Genomic DNA, 27,031 nt, shown 5'->3' with positions numbered 1-27,031 from the left:
TGGTTAGTAACAATCTTTTCAAATTTTTCAGATCGTGTTTATTTACAGGTGATATCCTAGAATAATTTTCTCGTATAAAATTTAAATTAAAAAAAAAAAACTCTAAATATTATTGAAATTAATAGATACATGTATATATATTTTTAAAAAAGATCAAAAGACCTATTGTCATATGGTAAAAAAAAAAAAAAATTGTTTTATTTTACATTATAATTACAAGAAAAGATTCTTTTCATAATTAAGTTTTAAATCTAGTAATGTTAACATTTTCCAAAAGATTAATTGAAAAAGATAACGTAAAAGTGTAGGATTTTCATAAGGCTTTCATTTGGTTTTATCATTAAATAACCCACATATCATTCACGACTTAGAGATGGCAGCCTTGGCAGACTGAAGGGTGGACTCCACAGCTGCTGCAGCTCCTGCCAAGAGACCACCACTTGTGGTCTGGTTTTCTTGGGGATGAAGTTGGTGGATCACCTCCACTGTCCTCTTCTCGACACCCTTTCCAACCGATGATCGGTATTCCGTTGTCATAACCCTCCGCTCCCCTAAACTATTTTGTTCGTCGATAGTTTCTGTCACCTATAAATATAATACACAAACTTTTAATTTTTCGAAATCTGAAAAACAAAACAAAACAAAAGAAAATAAAAAGGATGGAGACAAAGAGACAAGAGTACTTGTGTTTACCTTCCTCATTTGTGAATTCATGTTGGATTTTGCTTTGTTTCAGTGTAAAATGTCAAGCTGATAAAAATTTTTGCAAGATTAGATTTTTTTACTGGGGTTTTTAAATAGGAAACTTCTGTTCTCTTCAGTGAAGTCTCTCCGTTGGTTGCTAACTAAATCTTGAATGGTCAGGCTGAAGAGGAGGACCCTTAAATCATGCAAAACACTTGAAACCCCTTGTGAAGTAATTTTTGGCTGTTGGTCATAAACATCTGCTAAAACAGTATAATCCACATGATAAAGCATTATTATTCTACCCACTACATGAGATTTTTCTAATTCGTTAATCTTTTTAAATCCATATATAGAAAAGCATTTTATATAGGTTCTCTCCATAGGAGAACAATATCTCAACTGACTATTCAACAGTACTCCTGAAACAAAAAGGAGATACATATAGTTCTTTTATATTTCTCTAAAAATGACACGACATAAGCATTCTCTATAGACCATTGCTTCTCATGTCTTTTCTTTCCAAGTATATTTCGGACAACAGACAGGCCTACGGGTCATATAGGCAAAGGCAAAATACTCGAGGAAACCAAGTTGAAGCTCGGGAGGTGATGATCAGTACGTCATTAATGGTGACCCACTGCAATGGACATCAGAAGCATCAGAGAGCCTTTGCCTTGGGGACAGTGTTGCAATGGCGGCAACATCAACGTCGAGGTTCAGAATGTTTTTCCTCTTCTGGGCTTCAGAGTTGGTCTTTTCTTCAGAGACCTCGGCAATGGGACTCAAGGATTCTGGTTCTTTCTGGTTAAGAGACACCATGGCTTGTGCTTCTGCCACCACTGATGCATCGTCGTCTGTTGCATACATAATCCTTTTGATTGCAGAAACAATCTGTGGAACAGAAAGCGTACAACAATATTAGCACTTCGTAGTATTAGCAAGGTTTTCAATTTTCATGCAACCATATTCAGACCGAGAATTAGACAGTACCGGTAAGTGTTCAATCTCGGGGCTTTGGCACAAAATCTCAATGTCTCTCAACTTTGCGAAGTAGAAGTCCCTCTCCTTCTCAAGCCTGTCTACTGATAGCTTCAACTCCATTATCTGCAAACAGAAGTAGTTTTATTTCAGTCGTTGGAGTCCGAAGGAACTCGCATAACCCGTAATATATGTATATATATATATATATATATATACACACCCCCACACACATATTGCTGATATAATGTACCTGTTCCTCATAAGCAAGCACGGGGCTAGGTGGTTTAGCAGCCTTAACAGTTTGATTTGCGATATTTGCAAAAGCTACATCATTCTTTCGAGCATTGTGGGAAGATTGAGGTCGGGGAGCAGCCGAGGAACCTTTGGCGGACGATTGCGTCGTTGCACCCTTCTTGCTTGTTTCTTTTCCTCCCTTGGAAGTCTCTCTCCTTTCCAGCGGATTGTAACTGACCATAGACAGTGAATAAGAAAATTCAAGACATGCCTCTGTAAAAATATTAAGAGGGCGGCCTTTGTACTAATCAAAAATCTTGTTCATCATTATGGCACAACTGTATTCAAAATTAGACATTTTTTAAGGCACAACTCTCCTGCAGACTCTAAAGTTAGATAACCGCTTCACTTGAATAGAATCAAATGAAAACAGTTAAACCGGAAACTTAGCAATCCAATTAAACCAGAATGGCGAGAAGACCAAAAGAACAGATAAAAATCCTTTGCAAGTCAAAAAAGCAAGTAAAAGACTACATAATTTGCATTAGAGAAACCATGATAATGAGTATAGACCTTGGGGAGCCCATATTTTCCAGCTGAATAAAATGTTCTCAAAGCTTAACCTTTTAAAACAATTACAATATAGTTGTCTAAAGTGCCACAGAACCATTTAGCTTCCATCAACATTCAAACAGCACCAGCAAAGTGCGTCCATCAGCCCATCAATAACAAGGTCACAACAAGCTCAAAACTAACAGTTTTATTTCAACAAATGAAGAACAACGTTTAGAGAAAAATTAGATTCCTGCTAATATGATCTCAAGGCAACAAATAACAATGATATCTGAATGAAACCAAACTTGGAAGAAAGGGGAAAATACTAAGGGAAGAAGAAAAAAAGGGAAAAATTCCAATGGAAGCAGCCAATCGAAGTCAATACAGAGGTAAATTCGGGCTTAGGTTTACCTGTGCAAAAGGCCTCCGTTAACAGAATCGCAGTATCTCTTCATCCATTGCATAAATTCCAAATTATCAAGCGGTCTTCCTTTGATAAGCTTGTTTACCTCTATGTGCTGTAAGGAACAAAAAAAAAAAAGCACCAGAAGCTTTGAAAAAAACTAGTACGGAAGGAACTAGAAAATAAAAAGCTAAATCTAAGCGAAAAAAAAGTACTGATCTGGTAAAATCTGAGCTTATATTCAACAAAATTTTGAAAAGAAAACACGAATATTATTTAAAAAATAAAGTAAGGAGAGAAGGAATACCTTGGTGATCTTGAGTTTGTTGAAGACATCTTGAAGGACTTTGTAGTTCTGGATCATTTCGTACTCGCTCTTTGCATCGAAGTTGACCTTGTGCATCGGCACCATCCCTGGGTGAACGGCATCCATCAGCTGGCAATGAACCGCACCGGAACACGCCTGCGATTTTCAGATCCAAACAAATCAATTCAAAAGCGAACAGACGATTTAACTGTTCTACGAGCAAAAATCAGTTTTCTAAGTTTATCTATTCCACGAAGGACAGAAGAGGACGTAAAAATCAATAAATAAGAGGCTAAGCCTTGAATCTAGAAATTCAAAAAAAAAAAACAAGAACCTCTTCGACTTTGGAGACAGTAAGTTGAAGAGTTGAATTGATCCAAGCGAGAATTTCAGATCTTCCTACGAAGTAAGCGGAATCCATCATGCCGATGTTCGTCGCCATTCCTGATCTCTCCTTGTGTATTTTCTAATTCGTATTTCTTTCTCTTTCTTCTTTAGGCTTTTCTACAGAGGGAAAAAAAAAAGTGCGTGCTGTCTAACGGCTCTCTGTTTTATATACAGAAAAGGTTAGGTGCGTTTTAAAATGATAGAAGAGCGGGATCTGTTGAATTCAAAAACATAATCAACAAGCCGGGCCCACTCAGGCTTCCGGCCGTACTGGTTCCTGGATCCATTTATGGGCTTTCTGTATAATTCCTTTGGGCCCAGGCCTTTCTATACTACTAGCCCCCCCAAAAAATCTGTTTTTGTTTTTTTAATTATTTTTTTATTTTTTTAACTAAAGTAAAATTTTACTAGTTTGTAGTTATTATCATTTTACGTGAAATATTAATTTTGAACATATTGTATATCAAAATTACAAGAAAAATGAGAAAAATATAGCACGATAATTTAAAAAGCTAAGTTAAAGTAACATATAAACTCTTAATTAGTTAACTTAAACTAAATCTAACAACATCAAAATAAAGTACCAAGTTAGGAAGGAACCAAAAACGGATGCCTGGCTGAACCTAAAATTAGCTCACTCTCACACAAACCAACCCCATTAACAAAAAGCAAAAAGAAAATAAGTGATTTTTGTCATCAGTCAAGAATCATATTCATAAATACATACATACATATATATCTCTCTACGAGCTCTCCAATTGTCAATACTCATTATTCACTAGTGACCATACTGATATGACGAACAACTTGGGAATTTCTCCAGCACTTGCAGAGCTTCTTTCATGGCCGGTCTCTTTTGAGGCAACGGACAAGCACAACTAAAACCTAATTTCAGACAAGCCAGCAAGGCCTCCTCTTTCCCCTCCACCTCTGCCCGGATCGCAACATCAGCCATTCGGATGGCTCGGGCTTTGTCTTCTACCGCAACCCCATTTCCCTGACCCAACTCATCAACGACTACTACCTTACCCGTCAGCAGCTCAAGTAAGATCACCCCAAATGAGTAAACGTCCCATTTCGGGTTCGGCTTTAGACTTCTCAGTGATTCAGGGGCATGGTACGGCGATATGCCGCCCAACGAGCTTGGACTCGGACTTGGACTCGGCCCTATTGGGATATCTTGAAAGCTGTCTCGCGAAGCGGTCGATCTCTTGCTTCCAAATATTCGGGCTGACCCGCCTGCTTTATAACTTGTTTCGCCTGTTAGAAGTCTTTCAAGCCCGAAATCCCCGATTCGGGGCTCCTTTTCGGGGCCTAAAAGGATATTACTGGGCTTCAAATTTCCATGCACGTGTTTCTTCTCGTGAAGATAGGCTAGCCCACGGGCTACTCCTTTGGCAATCTTCAGCCTGGCCTCCCACGGCAGAGGACACGGCGAGGACCCCACTTTTCCTGAAATCCCCAAAGGCCCACAATTAGACAATCCACTAACATGCGCAAGTTAGCAGAGAGAAAGAGGATGTAGATACGATAACAACGGATTCGTCGCTTTCAAAATAATCAATGCCCTTCTAGAAATTATGCACCACGTACACCGCTTATCGTGCGCCGTGGGGCTAACGGTAGGCAGTCTTACCGTTGACTATTTCATGCATTAAACAACAAAGTGTCAGTTACACCTGCTCCACCGTCGAAACTTTCATTGCGCGGCGTAATTTAGCATGCGGATTCTTAGTATTGCTAATTTGCGCATATAAAGAATGTCGGAGAAGATGATTATGAACAGAAAGAGGAGAGAGGGAAGGACTTACTGTAACGAGCATTAGCGAGGCTGCCATTGGGAACAAAATCGTAGATGACGAGCTTCTCGTCGACGCCCCAATAAAACCCACGAATACGAACCAGGTTGGGGTGCACCAGCTTGGCGATGACACGGACCTGGGTCTCGAAATCTCTGAACCTGTCCACACTGCTCTCGCCTATCCTTCGTACGGCGAGCGCTGTGCCATCTTCGAGCACCGCTTTGTACATTATACTCGACCCAGTGGCACCGAGAATGTAAGCCGATGCTTTGAGCAGATTCTCGAGCTCGAGCTCTTTCTCGCCATCGACGGTCACCAGTGTTCCTTTCTTATCGGGATTCTGCTCTTTTTGCCGTTGATTTTCTTGACTCGTTTGACCACTCTGATTTTCTTCTATGTCGGAGTCTGTGGTATCGGATTCTTGTTCTTCGTCTCCTCTCTTCCGTAAACATGACCATCTGGTGAATCCTCTTGATTCCGACGACGAAGATGATGATGACCAGCTTTCCTTCGCTGTGTTAGCTTCTTTCTTCAGTGTACTATCAATGTTCTTCCTCTTCTTTACTTGGTATACGTAGAAAAAAACAGTAGCAAGAATTGCGATTCCTGCAATATCTCCGATCACGATTCCTATAATGGCCGCTGGTCTGAGCCCACTTTGTCCCTGTTCGTGCGGTGAACCAGGCGGTGTATTTTCTGGGGTTGAATCTATAGTGTTCGGGAAAACAGCAATTGCAGGAGGACAAGTGGGAGCCGAGTCATTGGGAGAAGAAGATGAGGGAGAAGGGATTGGACATGGCTTCTTCGTTGGTTCACCACAGAGATCAGGATTTCCAGAAAACAACTCTGTTTTCTGGTTCATGAAGACGGAAGACTCCGGTATTTCTCCTGTTAGATTATTGAAGGAGAGATCGATTGTGGCGTTACCTGGAATTTTCTCCGCGAATTCTGCTTTAATCTCGCCTGAAAGCCGGTTGTAGGAGATGTTGAAGTAACGGATACCGTCGCCTCCGAAGTCAGACGGCAGAGACCCATTGATCAAATTGGAAGACAGATCTAAATCCTGCACAGCTCGAAATCCACCAGGAAGATTACCAGAGAAGTAATTGTTCTTCAACGAAACAACAGTTAGATTGCTAAGAGTTGTTAAACCGGCGGGTAAGTTTCCCGCCAAGGCATTATCAGAAAGGTTAAGCAACTGGAGACTTCGTAACCGATCCACAGTCGCTGGAATATCGCCGGAGATCAAATTGTTCGACAAGTCAAGATACCGAAGCTCCGAGGCGTTGAAAAGCGAAACCGGAAGAGAGCCATTAAGAGAATTGTTGGATAGATCGAGGTGCTGAAGATGCTCGATCATACCCAGATCAGCCGGAAGTGAACCCAGAAGCTGAGCGTTGGGAAGCGATAATCGCGCGACGCGGAAATAGCCATCGCCGGACTCCGGAGCTTCACAGCTGACTCCATTCCACGAACATGGCGTCTCGTCGTGGAAATTCCAGCCGTCTAGCAGGCGCAGAGGGTCACTGATAATGGCAAACTTGAAGGACAGCAAGAGAATACCATCAGTGTTGAGGCCAAAAGACTGAACAGAAAGAAAAAGAAGAACAATTTCCAGCGATCTCCACCAAGAATGGAGACTGAAACCGGCCGAGCTCATGATTTCCGAAACAAATCATCCCACATTTCTCCTTCAAAAGAATGGAGAAACAGAGAGAAGAAAACAGAGAAAGCAACTGGGATTTATCAGGGAAACAATGCGATTGGAAGTTGATTAATTAAAAAAAAAATTAATAAAAAAGAATTTGGGAAGTACGCACAGCTCACCAAATCAATCTCTCATAGCTAACAAAATGTACTGTGCAGGGCTTACAAGGATTTAAAAAAAGGAATAAAGAAATTATTAAATGCTTTCCCAGTTGTCTAAATTCCTCTCTTTTTCTCTTAGCTCTGTGATTATACATTTAAGGGAGGAGGAGAATAGCATCTTTGCTACGAGACACGTATATGATGTTGGAAAGTTGCAGGGTTCTCACTTAGATTGACTTTAGACATCAACGCTTCCATACCATATTGTTCTTTCTTTTGCTTAATATTAAATAAACTTGTGTAAAAATTATAAAAGTAGAAGAAATATACCACCTTATTTGATATAAGTACGTTAACAAGATTTTACCATGCAGTAAAAAGGAAAAGGTGAATAGTAATAAATGAAGGAGGAATTGATTTAAAAGGCATATGAAAAAGATTAGAATAAATTCCATTGGATGCTTTAAGATGCCCAAATCGAAGTCATGATTTTATTACTAGATTTAAAGTGGGTAAAGTTGTATTATTCACCACCACCTTTAATTAAGGTGATTAATATGAGCTGGACCTTACAACATATATTATAGGCAATTTTTGTTTTCAGAGTGGGGACAATGTGATTAGCTACTGGCACAGTAACTCTCTTTTTCATATAGTAAAATATATATATATATATATAAATTAAAATTAAAATTAAAATTCCTTTTAACCCCACTTAAAATTTTTATGTAAAATGAACCAAAAAGAAAATTAGTAAATTACTTAATTATTTTATCAGTAAAAATTTGATTAATTTATAAGATTTTAAGCTTGCAAAATATAAATTAGTGAATGTGCTAATTTCGTAAATAATTAAACTATATATATTTTATAATTAACAAGATATAGAATTTAATGGCAGCATTATTGTTGTCGAGGGGTCCATGAAGGCTCCTCATACTATCATCTCGATACAATAACATAATTATTAAATTCTTGATCGTAAATTCTGGTCTTCATTTAATTCAATCTTCTACTCTTCCCAAATTTTGACTGTCGACCCTTCTGGGTACGCAATGTGAAATATCAAGTCGCATTATTTATCTCTATATATATATATATATATTTATGTATGAAAAATATTAAATGTGTATGTACATATATAGTTGGATTGGTTCAATATTATTTGATGTGTATGTGTATATACATATACAGTTGCTTGCATGATCTTATCCAAGTAGGGAAAGAGAATTTGAACCATGCAAGCGCCTTTTTTTTTTTTTTTTGGGCACTGTTTTCTCTCTTTTCTTGTTTGGTTACCAAGAAAACTAAGTAGAAAGTGTGACATGATTCAAAATTCTATGTACTGGAAATGTAGATGTAGGGCCAAAATTAATTAATGCATAACAGTAACTGGTCTAAAAAAAACCAGCCGCTGCTGCGCCTTTCCGTGCATGGAGTTCTTTCTCCTTTCTTTTCAAAAAAGAAAAAAGAAAATTAAGTTGAAACATTATAAACGTTCGTATAATAACAAGTTATCTAACGCTTCTCCAGTGACTCGAGATCTTCAAAGGTAACGCCACAAGTCAGACCTGCAAGGATTTGTAAACATAAGATAAAAATAGAGAAAAAAAAGCAAGGAAGGCAAAACAAGTATTTGAGAGCAGCGACATAGAAAAACCCTAGAATTTTGAGAGAATGAAAATATCGTTCAAAAAGCATTTAGGATGAATTTGAAATATTTATATTTCTCACAAAATTCAAGTGTACATACATTTTTAATTTCATGAAATTATTTCTTTATTTAACCCTAACATATACATACATACGCGTATACACACACACGCGCCTCACACGTACTTCCTTCTCTTCAATGTGCGGTTTGCATCTTTTCCTCATTGGGTTAAGGCCACGAGGTGTGGAATATAAGACCCTTTTTAAGAGTTCTACCATATTTGAATCAGATACTTTTTTGTGAATGAAATTTGACATTATAGTAAATAAAATAGACATAAAGTTAAATATAAATAAAACCAACGTACTCATATCAAGTCAATAGAATTAAAAACTAAATACAAATGTACTTAAATTAATAGCATAAGAAATTTACACGTTTTAGGATAGATTTTTTAAATTAGTATATAATTTTGTGGAGTTATCTTACTCTCTCTATTTCTAGTGATAGTATGTCAAAATAGAAAAGAAAATCGTACGTGTAATTTGGAGACCATAATCACATATTTATATGTAAACTGATTTTTTTTATTTCAATTTGACTCATCACAAAATCAAAAATTATAAGCACATAAAAATAAAGTTCGTACTTTAATTTGATATATTAAAACTCAATATACCTGTAAGTATATTAGATCACTTTTAACTTGATTCAATTAATTTAACAGTATTTTATGCACAATAATTTACATATATAAAGTTATATATGTTAAATTTAAAATTCAACAAACATAACAAGACTTTTATTTGAATTTTAATAAGACTTTATCAGACATTTTTAAAAAAAAACAATTTATGAGATTTAATTTTTCAGGACGTAAAATTAAATTTATTAAAATATGAAACTTGCAAGATATAATATGTAAGTAGATGGTCCCCAATCATTTAATATTAGCTTCCAGCCAAAATTAAATTCATTATCAACGAGTTAAATCCTCTATAGGGTCTTAACAGGGCATGTTACGTATGTCACTTAAAAGCACCTGAAACCCATTTGATTTAGTTTGCGTAGCAGAACAAACGTTGTCCTGGTTTGACGGTGGACAAGAACAACCTCAGTGTACTATATATCCAGCCACTGCAATTCTTGTTCTTTGCTTTTTCGCAGATCTTTAAAAAAAAATTTGTACAGGCTGTAGATATATACATATGTATGTGTATATGTATATATATATGCGTGGAGATCTACGATTGCCTTTATTGGCACCATTTTATGTTTCACAACTAACCCTTCATGTATTTTCATATGACTAGCTAATTATATATGTATATGTCATATTATATAGTTAATTGGGTATATATACATATATATTTTCGGCTACGTAATAAACTATATTAATTATTTTTTTACTCTCCCGACATTATTTATTAATGTTTATGTATTTATTTATATAACCCACATTATCTTCGGAATGTGATAATTAAATTATAATATTATTAATAATAATGGAAATTATTTTAATAATACAAAAAAATTGTGAGAGTAGACGATTATTACCTCATCCCCCACCATCAGCATCCTCTTCTGTTTTCTTTTCTTGTCATTTTCTTTTTGGCAGCTTTAACCCAATTTCATTATTAAACAAATTAATCTTTTAATGAAAATTAAAATTAATTAATTGATATTTTGTGAGTATTAAAATTAATTAATTGATAATTAAAAGTATGTTAGTGGTAGTACCCTTTTTGGTGGGTGGGGGGGGAGAGAGGGATGATAATAAATCCAAGAGTAAAAAGCTTTGATGGCTGATATGATTTGTTTGGTTGGACTATTTACTTTGCATGTAAAATGTACCAAAATTAGGAAAAGTCTGTATCTTTTTGAATAACCCTCTTGATAATGCGACCATCTCATAGATGTTATGATCATTGAAATATATATATATATATATATATATATATACACACACGCACACACACACTGTAGTTATATCTATATAGAAAATGTCTTTTCTTCATGTAATTAAATTTAATTTAATCTTTAGTATAGCTAGTATTAAAATGTACAAAAAAAATGTACTAAATCAATAAATAAAAGATTAATCCACAATTAAAATTTGATCCGAAGCAAAATCTGAAGGCATCAATCGTTAGTTCTCATTTATATAATTTTAAGATATATATATATATATTTTTATAAATTACATACAATACATGCATACATATATATATATATATAGATTGCTACTTTTCTTGGGTTTTTAAAAAAAAAAAATCATATCCTCGGAATCCTTTGAAAGTGAAAAAGAGAAAAAGAAAAAGCAGTTGAAAATTAAAAAGCAAAACTTTTTCTATTCTATACAGACAAGTATTTACCAAAAAGGTGATGCGACGGAAGTAGCCCATTCATGTTCCTTCTGGAAAAAATGTCAACCCTCTACTAAGATTTTTTTTTTTTTTTTTTTTTTAATAACCCCCCTTGAAACTAATTAATGATTAAATAAATTAATTATTGGTTTTAAAAGTTAATTAAGAGTTTATTATGTTTTAATTTAAATTTAAAGTACTAAATACAAAATACTTGGAAGGGTAAGTAAAGTCGCGTTTGGGTGCAGGTTTTTCTTTTCCTTTTTGACCTTTGAACTTTCTCCTCCTCCACGGATGAACGGGTCATGTTTTGTTGGGGACATAATTATGGAGGTCTACAGTATTATCAGTTTCTGGTGCTCTACATGCATCTCTCATTTCACCCAAAAAGAAAACACATACATATACATATACATATACATATACATATACATATACATATACCATGCATGCAATATTTTTTTTTAAAAAAAATAAAGCAATTATTGGAGAGAAACAAACATGACTGGACAAGAATGTCAAAACATTGCTTTCCATTATTAACACTGTTTTTTTTTCCTCAAAAAAAAAAAAATCTTTATAATTTCTTCATTTAATATATTTTTACTCTCATAAATATAAAAAAATTATAAATTTAAATTAAATTGTATCACTTGTTATTATTAGTGCTTTAAGTATTATTTAATAATTAAAGTATATAGTTTTTTTTAAAAAAAATAAATTAAAGATTTTAATAGTTGCCCAGACAGACAACCTTTGTCAACATCAACATGCATGGCTCTGTTGCCGTTTTCCCCACTCCTCTCTGCATTTTTTCCTCGATGGGGCGCACAACCCTTGTTTTTTGTCCGCATCCAATTTTCTTTCTAAAATAAATTGTTAAAAATTAAGATTATCTTCGCTTTTAATTTTAATAGAAAATTCTTAAATTGTATATAAAAGTAAATTAAGGTTAAAAACTTTTGTTAATTACAGCTTTCATCTTATAAATTTAAATCTCATTGAATAAGTAAATTTATTATTTTATTTTGTAAGTATATTATAAGTTAACGATTATTAAATTATTTTATTTAATTTAATAAAATTAAAATTTTAATTAATTATTATATTAATAAAGTTATCATTAGGTTATATTTAGAGATTTTTACTCAAGATAGTCATAATATGTAAATGTTCTTACTTAATTTTTATAATTTTTTAAAAAAATTATATTTAGAAGCTACTTTAAATTTTTTTTTTTTTTTTAAAAAGGAAGGAAAAGAAAACCTTCACTTATATATATATGTATATATATAATTAAGAACAGCCTTGATTTTCGACTAACCTTTGTGTAAAGTTCCAGGAAATACCTTTAAAATTATATAATTAGCGGGTCATAAGCCGGGGTTTAATTACTGTCTCCATCTAAGATTAATAAATTACTTATCTGCTAATTATTAATTTAACTATTTGTTAATTGAGACTTTTGCAGCTGGTCAATAGCAAGGTTTAACGTTTATTCTCTGTAGTTTGTCTTAAGTAATGTCCTTAGCTTGGGATTAGGAAACATGGGATATGCAGTGCATTATAAGGGAATATTTATTTTAATTTTTTTATATATATTATTAAGAAAATAAGTGAACATTGTGACTAGAATGCGCCTGTGTCATTAGTTTAATTAAATAATTTATCAATTAAGAGATACTTTAGGGTCTACTGCCATAAACCCACCCAAGATATAGTTTTGGAACCTGAACGTGGCACAACTGGGCTGTTTATAAATTAATTATCCATATATATAGTGTATTAAAATGGTAGGTAGATTAAACCTTAATCATGAATTTATATATTTTTATCAATAATTAATTAATATTAACATAATTATATGTAAGAGGAAGATCAGCGACTATCCCATTAAAATTTATTTTCTAATAAATTATATAGGGAATTTACAGTTTAATAATAATTTAATAAAAAAAATTTATTTATTTTATTAAAAATGCTTAAATTATATAATATTTATCTATAAATTTTAATTAAGAGATTGATGATGTATGCAATAAATAAAATAAAATTAAAATAATAATAGTTGTAATAATTACCTATTAAAAATTTTAAATAAACAAATATAATTTAATTTTTAATTGAGTAAGTATCTACAATAGTTATATTCTAAAATTATGTAGGACGTAAATTATTAATTATATAAATATATTTTTTTACACATAACTTGTTATACAAATCTTTCAAAAAAAAAAAAAAGGTAAAATAATTTTTTATATTTTTATATAACTATTTTAAAATTATGTAATGTGCATAGTATATGTTAAACCCAAGTATATAGTGAAAAAAAAGCATATATTTAAATATATGAACTATATTCTTTTATTAATTTAATGTGTATTCAATATGGTAATACTATATTACTTTGACTCCTTGATAATATAAATTACGTACGTATCTTTATAGAGAAATATATAATTAATGTGCATGAATGTTTAAATATGTTACTGACTTTTGAATGCTTAATTCTTAAGGCTCATGTGGCTGGGTGTCGACTTGGCATAAGCAATTACTATTAAAAAATAAAAATAAAAACGTAATAACGAATCTTCATTTCTCCCACAGGCTCCGAGATGCACTTTACATATCTTGAATTGCAAATTTATTGTCATTTACATATAATTTTCTTTTAAATTATTATAAACTAACATATTTTTAAAAATTATATTTGATTATATCTAATTCAAGTGAATTAACGAAAATTATCCGCCAATTATGAAATTTTAATATAATTGCATAGTTTAGTATCTAAATTCAAGGGAATCATAAATATTAAGCTACGTAGTTTATTATACATTTTTAAGATTCATTCATGACTAATTATATATTATAATTCACTCATAAAATTTAAAATCATTTTTTAAATCAAGTCTAATGGTGAAAAATCGGATTGTTGATTTAATTCTTCAGATCCGCAAGCTCTGTTTTAGACTTTTAGTTGGGCTGTATAAAAATCAAAGAAATGGAGCTTTATGCATGGGCCTCAAATTCTCGGGAAACAAACAGATAAATGGGCCGGACTTATTAATTTCCGACTTTCTTCAACATACATATATATATATATATATATATATATATTTTTTTTTGGTACGATTTCGTGAAACAAATCCTCTCCGCAAAATCTATCGCCTCCCAGTTCTCCCTCCCGCAAATCGGGCCGGACTAAATCGAGAAACATCAACAATGGTGGCTCGACCATCCATTACAAGTTCCGCAATAGCAGCTCCCGTGGCCGGACCATTCAAGATTCCCCAGCAACTGTGTCCGGTGGCCACGTAGCAACCCTTCACGCCCGGGATCTCCCCGATAACTGGATTACCATCTTCCGTGCAGGGCAAGAAGCAAGCTTGCTCTGCTTTAACTCCTGCCTTTTCTTCACTTAAATGGCTCGACACAGTCCTCGCAACTCTCTTCAGCACGCTAATGGCTTCCGGGTTACCCGTTACCTGCTCCGGATCATCCGGTACCTCCTCCCTCGATGACATGCCGCACAGGTACACCTCACCTGATTACCAAAACCCACCATTTAATTCTCACAATCAAAACTCCGTTTCAAAAATGCACCATTAGAACAGAGTAAGTTGAAAGAGAATCCGGATTGCAGTTATATTTTCTACTTGTGGTTTCGATTTGGAATCAAATTGTTCAAAATCTTGCATGCTCGGAGAGAAAATTATTCGAACAGTTCTTGAATTTTTCTGGGCATGGCGAACTTACCGGTCGGACGAGGATAAACTTCAGGGTCCATGGCTTTGCCGCCGCCAGAAGGTAGATAACTAAGAAAAAGCGCATGAGGAGTTATAGCACCAGATTCTCTGGGTTCCAAGACGATGCTGTGAGCTTTGAGCCCGTACACTGAAAACAACGATGCCAGGAGCTGGAACTTACCAGACCATGGCCCCAGTGCCAAAACCACCGAATCCGACTCAATTACTCGGCCACCCTCGAGCACCACCGAGCCGACTCGCCCTCCCTCCACCTGGACTTGCTCCAATTTCCCTATCACCACCTCCACCCCATACTTCTCAATAGCTGTTGACAACAGAGTCCTCGTAAAAAGCTGGGGTTGCACTTGGGCTGTCGTCTGGGTCGACCCGATTTCTCTTGGGCTCCCAGCCGGGCCGTCGATCCAGGAAGGGAGACGGTGATTTTCGACGGGTTTGAATCCGGATTGATGGGCTTCCGATTCCGTTACTGTGACAGAGAGAGTGGTTACGGGTCTGTATCCGTATGATTCGGGACCATTGAGTTCCTCGGCAAGTGAACGGTGGAGATTGAAACTGGCGCGAGCGAGGGGCGCGAGGGACCCGCCGTCGCACCAGTCAAGAGCGAGGAAGCCGCCGGCTTTTCCAGACGCGGCGCATGCCACGGAGGATTTCTCGACGAGAGTGACGGCGGCACCCTTTTTGGCTAAGAAATAAGCCGCGCAGACGCCGATGACTCCTCCGCCGCAAACCACGACTCGCTTCGCTTGATGCTGATGGTCCATGGGCGGTGACGGTGATGAGGAGCAACGAATCAGGGTGTTGATTTTCGGGGTTGTCCGAGTTTTGCTACAGTTACGGGGAGGTCGGAGAAAGAGAGAGAGCGGTAGCTGGCGTTTCGATGTCAGTGGTAATGGTGTCTGTTTCACAGTCATATCTGAGATCTAAGGAGTTGACACGTGTAGAAAATGAGAATAAAAGATATATTAAGGACCGTGGCCCAATGGGCCCTCTTTTTGGACGAGGCCCGATTGACCATATAATCCAATCGAGAAGATAGACTGTGATAATTTAATATCAAAAATATAATTTTACTTATTTTCTTAATTTTTAATGTTTATTTATCCTTTTCAGTACATAAAAATGTGTCTAATATACGATTTTATATTTTAAAAATTATTATTTCTTCGTGTTAAAACCAAAATTCTTATATATAAATTAATTCGCACTTGTTTATATCTCTAAAAATTGAAAAATTAATTATTTTAATAATTATTATTTTAACAATAATTTCTTACGGTAGAGATGAAGTATATTTCAATAATAAGTTTGGTAATAAATTTTCTGATATCCATAAATTATAAAAAAATAAAAATTCAAAGTCTAATTGCTCTATATTTACTAATATAAGATACCACAAATTTGAAATTTTACTAAAACAACATATATTTATTGCTAATTTTAAGGTAGTGTAGGTGTTGGATTTTTCATTAAAAAATGTAGAAAATTTAAAATAAATTAATAATTTATCATATTAAATATGTATTTTTCTGATTGATTAAAAATAAGTATATGGGTAATTGGTGGCACTGAATTTGAAAGCTGAATCGCACTGATGCACACCATAAGTTGTGATTGTGATTGTGAGAGCAGACTTTTTCACCTCATAATTACACTGGCTTTCCTCATACACATACGTAACTTGCATTTCACTCTTCCCTCTACACTCTCCACTAAAACATATCCACCAATCACAAATATTTTTTTCCTTTTTTATTCACACTAATTGAATTAAAAATTTAATTGAAGAAAAAATAAAAAATGGGTACATAATTATGATTTTTTTTAAAATTCTTAATTTAATATTGGTACATAAAAATAACAATACACTTTCTGGTAAAAAGAAAAAATAATGCACAATATTCAATGTAAAGTCCTGGAACTTAAAAAAAAAATAAAAACATGAATTGAATGCGTAATCAGAATAATAGAGTTAAGATTTACATTACTTACACAATAGTTTAAAATATATAATAGGGTCATGAAAATATCAACTCTAAAAGAACAAACGAAAATTAAAGAAATAAACGAAAAGTAAACAACTCAGCATCTTAGTACGACCTGAAACACTGACTTTTGAAGGAGTCTGGGTGATGAACTATTCACAACTCTCTTATTGATCGAGATCTGGATCTTGGTTCTCTCGATCTGAAATAGTTAATGAAAGGGTAAACTACATGTAGCACCCGGAAAGGAGGAGGAAAAAAAAAAAAAAAAAAAAAAAAAAAAAAAAAAAAAAAAAAAAAAAAGGGGGGGCCACGTCAGCAGCCGCGTCAGCAGCCACGTCAGCAGTCCCGGCCAACCAGTGCCTGCCACGTGGCAAGATCGCGTCACTCCGAAAGGAGCCACGTTGGCGATCCGCGTGGGTGCGATCCGACGGCCCAGATCAATCACGCGATCGGACGGCCCAGATTCAATCGCACGGACGGCCCAGATTCAATCAAAAACGAACGGCCCAGATTAAAACAAAATGAACGGCTGTGATCAAAAGGCAAGGGGTTATAAATAGAACCCCCACACCAGACCACAAACCCTAGCCGCCAGCCGCTCGCCGGAGAAGACGAACCAGAGGCCGACCGCCGCCACCCGCCGCCGCTCGCCGCCGCACCGGGGAAATTTCCGACCGCCGATCGAGGTAAATTTCATACCCCCGACTCGTTTTTCCCCACTGATTCCTCCTATGGCCAAATCGAAACCGAAATCCCGGCCAAACGGCCGGAATACGCGGCCGAAGCCCAGCGGCGCCGCCGCGCCCCCTCTCGGTTTTTGCCTCCGACGAGGCCCTTCCCGGCCTCCGTTCGATGCAATTTTTATATCACCGTGATCACCATTCTTTTCTCTACAGGTTGACCGGAGCCGAATCACCAAAACACGAACCTCGCCGGAGAGCCGCTGCACCCGAGAGCGCCGCCGCCGGTAAGCTCCGTTTTTCCGTGATTTTTTGGCCCCCCGAGGGCCCTAAGGTTCTTTTCTGACAAGGACCAATGCGAGTGTGGCCGAATTCGGCCGAAAACGGCCGAAAACAGCCAACCCGAGGCGACTCGCCGCCGCCAGCGGCGGCGCCGTCGCCGGAGCACGGCGGAGCCGCCGTGCCGGAGTTGCGATTTGGGCCGAAAGAGGCCCTGGGCCTAATTTGGAATTTTTTTGGAACACGTGCAGGTACTGTTAGTGTGTTTCAGTTCCCCGAGAAAAATTCAGGGAAAATTAGGGACAGCCTGCAGGCGCACTGTGAATCGTATTCGGATCTCGAAAACAAGTAAGGACCCCTCACCCTATTTCCTATCACGGTATTAAAGTTCAAAATGATAAAATGGTATTTCTTGAATTAACGCATGTGTGAAATTGCTTAAGGTTGCTAATGGAGCCCGAGTCTAGTGTGATTGATGATTTACTGTTATTTGGCCTGTTTTACACTGTTTTACAGCTTTAAATGCATTATGGGGTTTGATGTGTTCATTTTATAGTTTCGAATGCATATATTACTGTTTTATTAATTATGGGTTGAATGACTGAAGAATTGATACTGTATGTTGTCTGTTCGGCATGAATTACGATTTGCTTGTTTAAATGTGAATTGATGATGCTTATTGAGGAAAAGGGAAACGAAACATTGTATAGACTGATAATTGTATGATGGGGTCAGCCTGACTAGATATCCTGGGAGATGGTGGACGGACCGGGTCCGTAGGGAACCCTACCGGGATTGTGGTCTCACATGCCGGACGGGGTATGGAGATCTTATGGTTTTGGCGCCCATACCGGACGGGGTATGGGGACGGCCCGTTTCACCCTCATACCGGACGGGGTATTGAGGTTTATGGTTTTGGCGCCCATACCGGACGGGGTATGGGGACGGCCCGTTTCACCCTCATACCGGACGGGGTATTGAGGTTTATGGTTTTGGCGCCCATACCGGACGGGGTATGGGGACGGTCCTGGAAACTGATTATGAATGTTAAAGGTTAACGGGTAGCGGAACCCCTATGGACCCCCACGGATACTAGTAGGCTGGTAAATGAGAAAAAGATATGTTGTACAATGATTGAATTACAAGAGGCGTGATAAGTGTTATGTTTTACAGCTTAGATTATTCAATGATTATGATGATGTTATTGTTTTTCTCATATTGTTTTCATAAATTCCACCAAGGTAAGTGGATGGTAAAGGTTTTCATGTTAATAAACGAGTTTATTGTAAATTGTGCTCCATTGGTCTTTTTGTGTTTTTCTACCCACCTTTACCTCCGTGACGGTGAGATATCGTGATGTTCTTGCTGGGCTAGTGTAGCTCACTCCTTATTTAACCATTTCAGATCAGGAAGACATGGTTCCCGAGCCCGTTCCGCAGGAGGACGACGAAGGGGATACCTAGAGACTCTGTAGTCATACTCATAGTCTTATTTTCGAGTTCCTCTCTTAGTTAGTTTAATCTTTTATATTTTAAGTACGTTTTTGGTTTTTCGTGTAAGGGATGTTAACTAAAATTTTGATCTCGCTTCCGCATTCGATATATTTAAATACTCATTTCTTTTTAATATTTCCGGGGTCGTTACAGTTGGTATCAGAACCGCCTTTCCTCGGACCCATCCCTTACACAATAGTGCCTTAGAGTAATACTCATCGATATATCGTTACTCAATCATTACTTGTGAAGACGAGTACACGGGAATGAGGAGAGGAAGGCCCCCACTAAACCAAGCGGCCCAAGATAATTCGCTTCGGGAGGATTTAGACAGACTATTTGAGATGGTGGAGGCTCTCGTAACTGCCCAGCAAAGGCAAGAGGAGAGAAGGGAGTTACCCGGACCTCCTCCGCTAGCGCAGGTTGAGCCCCCGCTACAGTAGGCTGATCTCGAGCCACCCCGGCAGGAGCCTGTTCCTCCACAGTACCACCCGGCGCCACAGCCGCGGTACGACCCTGTACCACAGCCACGGTACCAGCAGGCGTCGCCACAGCACATTCCAGTACCCCCACCACATCAGCAGGTGCCACCACAGGGTCCCCCAGTTAACCCTCAGCCGGCCCAAGTTCCTCTACCTCGGGACCCCGCTACTTCCTTGATCGACCCCGGCTTCATAGAGAGGTACAGAAGACTGAACCCTTCTACTTTTGCAGGGGGATCCTCTTTTGAAGAGGCCCAATACTAGCTGGCAGAGACTGAAAGAGCTTTCGAGACCTTGGGAGTAGTTCCTGAGCAGAGGGCTGCCATTGCCTCCTACATGCTAGTAGGGGAGACATTGCTAGGAGAGGTTGTCTACAGGGCATGTGTCGTGGAGATAGCAGATAGGAAATTGAGGGTAGACCTGATAGGGTTAGACACATGGGATTTTGATGTAATCCTAGGAATGGATTGGCTAGCGGTGTATCACGCCACTATAGATTGCTTTAACAAAAAGATTGTATTTAATCCTCCCAACGAGGAGCCATTTACAAGTTAATAAAATTATTCGGTACTGATTTTCCCTAATGACAAATTCTTTTCTTCTTAATTCCCAGTGCCTTAATATTGTATTTTCCCTAACTAGGTAAACCCAAGAAAGAAGTTTGTATCCAAGAGATTCCAGTAGTCCGAGACTTTCTAGACGTATTTCCGGATGAACTGCCCGGTCTACCAGGGGACAGAGAGGTCGAGTTCACCATAGACTTACAGCCAGGAACCCAGCCCATCTCGGTAGCTCCTTACCAAATGAGCCGCATCGAGATGGAAGAGCTAAGGAAACAAATCACTGAGCTACAAAACAGTGGCTTCATTAGACACAGCATTTCCCCATGGGGTGCCGGGGTTACTTTTGCAAAAAAAAAAAAAAAAGGGGATGGAACGTTGAGACTGTGTATTGATTATAGAAGGATAAACAAGGTAACAATTAAAAAAAACAAGTACCCTCTTCCCCGGATTGATGACCTTTTCGATCAGTTGCAGGGTGCACAGGTCTTTTCTAAAATAGATCTACGATCAGGTTACCATCAGGTAAAAGTGAGAGCAGAAGACATCCCCAAGACGGCATTCCGAACCAGGTACGGACACTATGAGTTCCTGGTTATGCCGTTTGGGCTAACCAACGCCCCGGCCATCTTTTTGGATCTAATGAACAGAATCTTCAGAGAGTTTTTGGATAAATTTGTCATCGTGTTCATCGATGATATCTTAGTCTACTCAAAAAGTAGAGAAGAACATGCTCATCATCTTGCCCAAGTCCTCCAGGTACTCAGGGAAAAGAAGTTGTATGCAAAGTTGAGCAAGTGTGGATTTTGGCTCGAGCAAACCGCCTTCCTAGGACATGTTATATCGAAGGAAGGGGTGTCGGTGAACCCCGAAAAGGTTGAAGCGGTACTTGGTTGGGAAAGGCTGACAACAGTTAAGGAAAATCGCAGTTTCCTAGGGATGGTGGGTTATTACCGCCGGTTTGTCGAAGGGTTCTCCAGTCTAGCGGCCCCTCTAACCCGACTCACAAAGAAGAATGCAAAGTTTGATTGGAATGAGAACTGCGAAAGGAGTTTTTCAGAATTGAAGAAGCGACTGACTACTGCACCCGTGCTGGCTCTACCGAGTGGATCAGGAGGGTATACAGTTTATAGTGATGCCTCCTATCTGGGCCTGGGTTGTGTCCTGATGCAGCATGGAAAGGTTATAGCATATGGGTCTAGACAGCTAAAGAATCATGAGAAGAACTATCCTACCCATGACTTGGAGCTTGCCGCAATCATACACGCCTTGAAAATCTGGCGCCATTATTTGTATGGAGAGACCTTTCAGATCTACACCGATCATAAGAGTTTGAAGCACATCTTCACTCAGAAGGATCTCAACATGCGTCAGAGAAGGTGGATGGAACTCCTCAAGGACTAAGATTGTGACATCCTATACCATCCAGGTAAGGGCAACGTAGTAGCCGATGCCCTCAGTAGGAAGAGTGCAGGCACCCTAGCCCATCTGATGGTTTCGGAATGCAGGTCCATTGGGGCTACGCAGCAGGTTCGACTGCAAGATCTGAAGAGGGCCACATGTTTGAGCCACCTAGCAGTCCAACCCGAGTTAATCCAAAGAATAAAGGAAGCCCAGTCAGTCGACCCCGCCCTAGTAAACCGCAAGAAGGATGCAGAACAAGGAGTAAACTCAGAATTTCAGATCTCTGCCGACGGATTGATTCGTTTCAAGGACAGAATGTGTGTCCCAGACGACAATGAATTAAAAAGAGACATCATGACAGAGTCCCATAGTTCAAGGTTCGCCATGCATCCAGGAAGTACAAAAATGTACCAAACTATGCGACCCCGATTCTGGTGGAATGGGATGAAGAGAGATATAGCCGACTTTGTATCTAAGTGCTTGGTATGTCAGCAGGTCAAGGCAGAACATCAACGCCCAGGGGGGTTGCTTCAGCCTTTGCCGATTCCAGAATGGAAGTGGGAACACATCACTATGGACTTCGTATCGGGACTACCCAAGGCACGATCGGGACACGATGCCATATGGGTAATTGTTGATCGACTCACTAAGTCTTCCCACTTCCTGGCCATCAGAATGACTGATTCGTTGGACAAGTTGGCAAGAATGTATGTCCGGGAAATAGTCAGACTGCATGGGGTCCCAGTAACAGTGGTGTCCGACAGGGATCCCAGATTCACTTCTCGGTTCTGGAATAGTTTCCAGCAAGCTATGGGAACAAAGCTGTCCCTTAGTACTGCCTTCCACCCCCAAACCGATGGACAATCAGAGAGGACAATCCGTACACTGGAGGATATGCTCCGAGCTTGTGTCCTTGACTCCGGAGGCCATTGGGACGACCACCTACCCCTGATAGAGTTTGCCTACAACAACAGTTACCAAGCAAGCATCGGCATGGCCCCATACGAGGCGCTATACGGGCGTCCGTGCAGGTCACCGATTTGTTGGGAGGAAGTGGGCGATAGAAGATTGTTTGGCCCGGATTTGGTGGAAGAAACCACGTCCAAGATAGTTAAGATCAAGAAGAACATCCAGACAGCTCAGAGTAGGCAAAAGAGCTATGCTGATACCCGGAGGAGAGACCTGGCCTTTGAGAAAGGTGACCGTGTGTTTCTTAAAGTCACCCCCTTCAAGGGAATTAGTAGGTTCGGCAGAAGGGGAAAATTAAACCCCAGATACATTGGACCCTTTGAAATCTTAGACAAGATTGGTACCACTGCCTACAGACTTGCACTGCCCCCTGAGCTCTCCCGGGTTCACAATGTGTTTCATGTATCCATGCTGCGCAAGTACAATCCGGACCCTTCTCATGTCGTGGCTCATGAACCGCTTTCACTCCGAGAGGACTTGTCTTATGAAGAAGTACCGGTCAGTATCACAGACCGAGAAAGCAGAATACTCCGTAACCGGGAAATATCATTTGTAAAAGTCTTGTGGCAGAACCACACACCTAGGGAGGCGACTTGGGAGCTGGAATCAGAATTTAGGGCCCAATATCCTCATCTGTTTGATCAAGAGTAATGAGGCAAATTTGGGGACCAAATTTCTTTATGGGGGGGAGAGTTGTAGCACCCGGAAAGGAGGAGGAAAAAAAAAAAAAAAAAAAAAAAAAAAAAAAAAAAAAAAAAAAAGGGGGGGGCCACGTCAGCAGCCGCGTCAGCAGCCACGTCAGCAGTCCCGGCCAACCAGTGCCTGCCACGTGGCAAGATCGCGTCACTCCGAAAGGAGCCACGTTGGCGATCCGCGTGGGTGCGGTCCGACGGCCCAGATCAATCACGCGATCGGACGGCCCAGATTCAATCGCACGGACGGCCCAGATTCAATCAAAAACGAACGGCCCAGATTAAAACAAAATGAACGGCTGTGATCAAAAGGCAAGGGGTTATAAATAGAACCCCCACACCAGACCACAAACCCTAGCCGCCAGCCGCTCGCCGGAGAAGACGAACCAGAGGCCGACCGCCGCCACCCGCCGCCGCTCGCCGCCGCACCGGGGAAATTTCCGACCGCCGATCGAGGTAAATTTCATACCCCCGACTCGTTTTTCCCCACTGATTCCTCCTATGGCCAAATCGAAACCGAAATCCCGGCCAAACGGCCGGAATACGCGGCCGAAGCCCAGCGGCGCCGCCGCGCCCCCTCTCGGTTTTTGCCTCCGACGAGGCCCTTCCCGGCCTCCGTTCGATGCAATTTTTATATCACCGTGATCACCATTCTTTTCTCTACAGGTTGACCGGAGCCGAATCACCAAAACACGAACCTCGCCGGAGAGCCGCTGCACCCGAGAGCGCCGCCGCCGGTAAGCTCCGTTTTTCCGTGATTTTTTGGCCCCCCGAGGGCCCTAAGGTTCTTTTCTGACAAGGACCAATGCGAGTGTGGCCGAATTCGGCCGAAAACGGCCGAAAACAGCCAACCCGAGGCGACTCGCCGCCGCCAGCGGCGGCGCCGTCGCCGGAGCACGGCGGAGCCGCCGTGCCGGAGTTGCGATTTGGGCCGAAAGAGGCCCTGGGCCTAATTTGGAATTTTTTTGGAACACGTGCAGGTACTGTTAGTGTGTTTCAGTTCCCCGAGAAAAATTCAGGGAAAATTAGGGACAGCCTGCAGGCGCACTGTGAATCGTATTCGGATCTCGAAAACAAGTAAGGACCCCTCACCCTATTTCCTATCACGGTATTAAAGTTCAAAATGATAAAATGGTATTTCTTGAATTAACGCATGTGTGAAATTGCTTAAGGTTGCTAATGGAGCCCGAGTCTAGTGTGATTGATGATTTACTGTTATTTGGCCTGTTTTACACTGTTTTACAGCTTTAAATGCATTATGGGGTTTGATGTGTTCATTTTATAGTTTCGAATGCATATATTACTGTTTTATTAATTATGGGTTGAATGACTGAAGAATTGATACTGTATGTTGTCTGTTCGGCATGAATTACGATTTGCTTGTTTAAATGTGAATTGATGATGCTTATTGAGGAAAAGGGAAACGAAACATTGTATAGACTGATAATTGTATGATGGGGTCAGCCTGACTAGATATCCTGGGAGATGGTGGACGGACCGGGTCCGTAGGGAACCCTACCGGGATTGTGGTCTCACATGCCGGACGGGGTATGGAGATCTTATGGTTTTGGCGCCCATACCGGACGGGGTATGGGGACGGCCCGTTTCACCCTCATACCGGACGGGGTATTGAGGTTTATGGTTTTGGCGCCCATACCGGACGGGGTATGGGGACGGCCCGTTTCACCCTCATACCGGACGGGGTATTGAGGTTTATGGTTTTGGCGCCCATACCGGACGGGGTATGGGGACGGTCCTGGAAACTGATTATGAATGTTAAAGGTTAACGGGTAGCGGAACCCCTATGGACCCCCACGGATACTAGTAGGCTGGTAAATGAGAAAAAGATATGTTGTACAATGATTGAATTACAAGAGGCGTGATAAGTGTTATGTTTTACAGCTTAGATTATTCAATGATTATGATGATGTTATTGTTTTTCTCATATTGTTTTCATAAATTCCACCAAGGTAAGTGGATGGTAAAGGTTTTCATGTTAATAAACGAGTTTATTGTAAATTGTGCTCCATTGGTCTTTTTGTGTTTTTCTACCCACCTTTACCTCCGTGACGGTGAGATATCGTGATGTTCTTGCTGGGCTAGTGTAGCTCACTCCTTATTTAACCATTTCAGATCAGGAAGACATGGTTCCCGAGCCCGTTCCGCAGGAGGACGACGAAGGGGATACCTAGAGACTCTGTAGTCATACTCATAGTCTTATTTTCGAGTTCCTCTCTTAGTTAGTTTAATCTTTTATATTTTAAGTACGTTTTTGGTTTTTCGTGTAAGGGATGTTAACTAAAATTTTGATCTCGCTTCCGCATTCGATATATTTAAATACTCATTTCTTTTTAATATTTCCGGGGTCGTTACACTACACTAGTTTAGTAATAATATCACATTACTCATCGATATAGAAACTAAAGGTTAGTAAAAATCATAAAAACAACAAATGGAGTTATTGATTTAAGTAAATTTATTTATCATAAAGAAAAATATTTATTGCATGTATTTACCGTTTGCGAGATTTTGAAAATCGACACTTAGAGACAATAACCCAAATAACATTCCAATCTTATATTCAAGTGAGCAAAAACAGTAACTTTCCTTCTTTATTTGCCTATTGGTATTCCTCGTGACTCATAGGGATGTCCCACTATATGTAAATCATTATTCAATATTGTCAACTAATCGGCCGTCCCCATTTTCTATAAGATATGAGCCCCAAGAATACTATCCCTCAACACTCCGTTTGGTATGAGGGTGAAACGGGCTGTCCTCATACCCCATCTGGTATGAGTGCCAAAATACCAATTCTCGATACTCCATCTGATATGAAGCGACGTTCACGGTATAACTTCTTATGTACCTGATTCGTCCACCATCTTCCAACATATCCAGCAAAACCCTCATTCATTCATTTACTTAACCAATCAATTTTTCGTTTACATTTAATTTTTAGTTTTACAATATAACCGTAAATCAATGCAAAATAAACAATACATGCGTTAAGAAAATACAACTGAATTAATTTACCAGTTTCAGTATATTATAATGCATTTAAAGTTATAAAATCAAACAATCGGTTAAATAAGACAAATAATAAAAAAAAATCAGTTATGCCTCCATTAGTAACCTGTAATTAATTCTCGAAGTTTTCTAAATTACGCAAAATATCGTATTATTGATAATTAAACTTCAATTCCATAACAAGTAATAAGGTAAGCGATTCTTACCCGAATCGGTATCCACAATACCAAACTTTCTACTGTACTTACTGGCGGTCCTCAAGTTTCTTGAATTTTTCTGAAAAGATTAAAACATGTTTTACGTACCAAAAAATTTTAAATCAGTGTTAAAAATTATTTTCGGCCAATTTTAGAATTCCGGCACAGCGGCACCACCCTGCTCTGGCAACGGCACGGCCGCCCATGGTGGTAGTTTCCCTTGGCTTCGCCATTTTTGACCGATGTTATAATGTAGTAATTGAAAAAAAAAAGAAACGACATCATTTTGAGATGGACAGGCAGGA

General features: G+C 39.0%; 4 protein-coding genes across 4 annotated transcripts; all 4 read right to left on the bottom strand.

Moving 5' to 3' along the window:
- Positions 1-88: 88 nt before the first annotated feature.
- LOC110822451 (uncharacterized) lies at positions 89-823 on the bottom strand. The gene is made up of 2 exons (XM_022052576.2): positions 694-823; positions 89-585 (listed from the first exon to the last, which is right to left on the bottom strand). The coding sequence occupies exons 1-2, from the start codon at positions 712-714 to the stop codon at positions 361-363; spliced, it is 246 nt and encodes an 81-aa protein (XP_021908268.2). The 5' UTR covers positions 715-823; the 3' UTR covers positions 89-360.
- Positions 824-1,002: 179 nt separating this feature from the next.
- EB1C (end binding protein 1C) lies at positions 1,003-3,925 on the bottom strand. The gene is made up of 6 exons (XM_022052287.2): positions 3,502-3,925; positions 3,168-3,323; positions 2,869-2,975; positions 1,919-2,135; positions 1,678-1,791; positions 1,003-1,578 (listed from the first exon to the last, which is right to left on the bottom strand). The coding sequence occupies exons 1-6, from the start codon at positions 3,607-3,609 to the stop codon at positions 1,300-1,302; spliced, it is 981 nt and encodes a 326-aa protein (XP_021907979.1). The 5' UTR covers positions 3,610-3,925; the 3' UTR covers positions 1,003-1,299.
- A 225-nt stretch (positions 3,926-4,150) lies between these two features.
- On the bottom strand, positions 4,151-7,407 carry LOC110822232 (putative LRR receptor-like serine/threonine-protein kinase At4g37250). Its single transcript, XM_022052286.2, has 2 exons — positions 5,366-7,407; positions 4,151-5,006 (listed from the first exon to the last, which is right to left on the bottom strand). The coding sequence occupies exons 1-2, from the start codon at positions 7,014-7,016 to the stop codon at positions 4,333-4,335; spliced, it is 2,325 nt and encodes a 774-aa protein (XP_021907978.1). The 5' UTR covers positions 7,017-7,407; the 3' UTR covers positions 4,151-4,332.
- Positions 7,408-14,177: 6,770 nt separating this feature from the next.
- LOC110822498 (FAD-dependent oxidoreductase family protein) lies at positions 14,178-15,867 on the bottom strand. The gene is made up of 2 exons (XM_022052630.2): positions 14,945-15,867; positions 14,178-14,732 (listed from the first exon to the last, which is right to left on the bottom strand). The coding sequence occupies exons 1-2, from the start codon at positions 15,864-15,866 to the stop codon at positions 14,350-14,352; spliced, it is 1,305 nt and encodes a 434-aa protein (XP_021908322.1). The 5' UTR covers position 15,867; the 3' UTR covers positions 14,178-14,349.
- Between the last annotated feature and the right edge of the window lie 11,164 nt (positions 15,868-27,031).

The sequence above is a fragment of the Carica papaya genome, chromosome 4 (assembly GCF_054855325.1).
Source record: "Carica papaya isolate Zhongbai chromosome 4, ASM5485532v1, whole genome shotgun sequence".
NCBI lineage: Eukaryota > Viridiplantae > Streptophyta > Magnoliopsida > Brassicales > Caricaceae > Carica > Carica papaya.
Note: the sequence above shows the minus strand (reverse complement) of the source record. Positions and strands in the feature narration are given on the sequence as shown.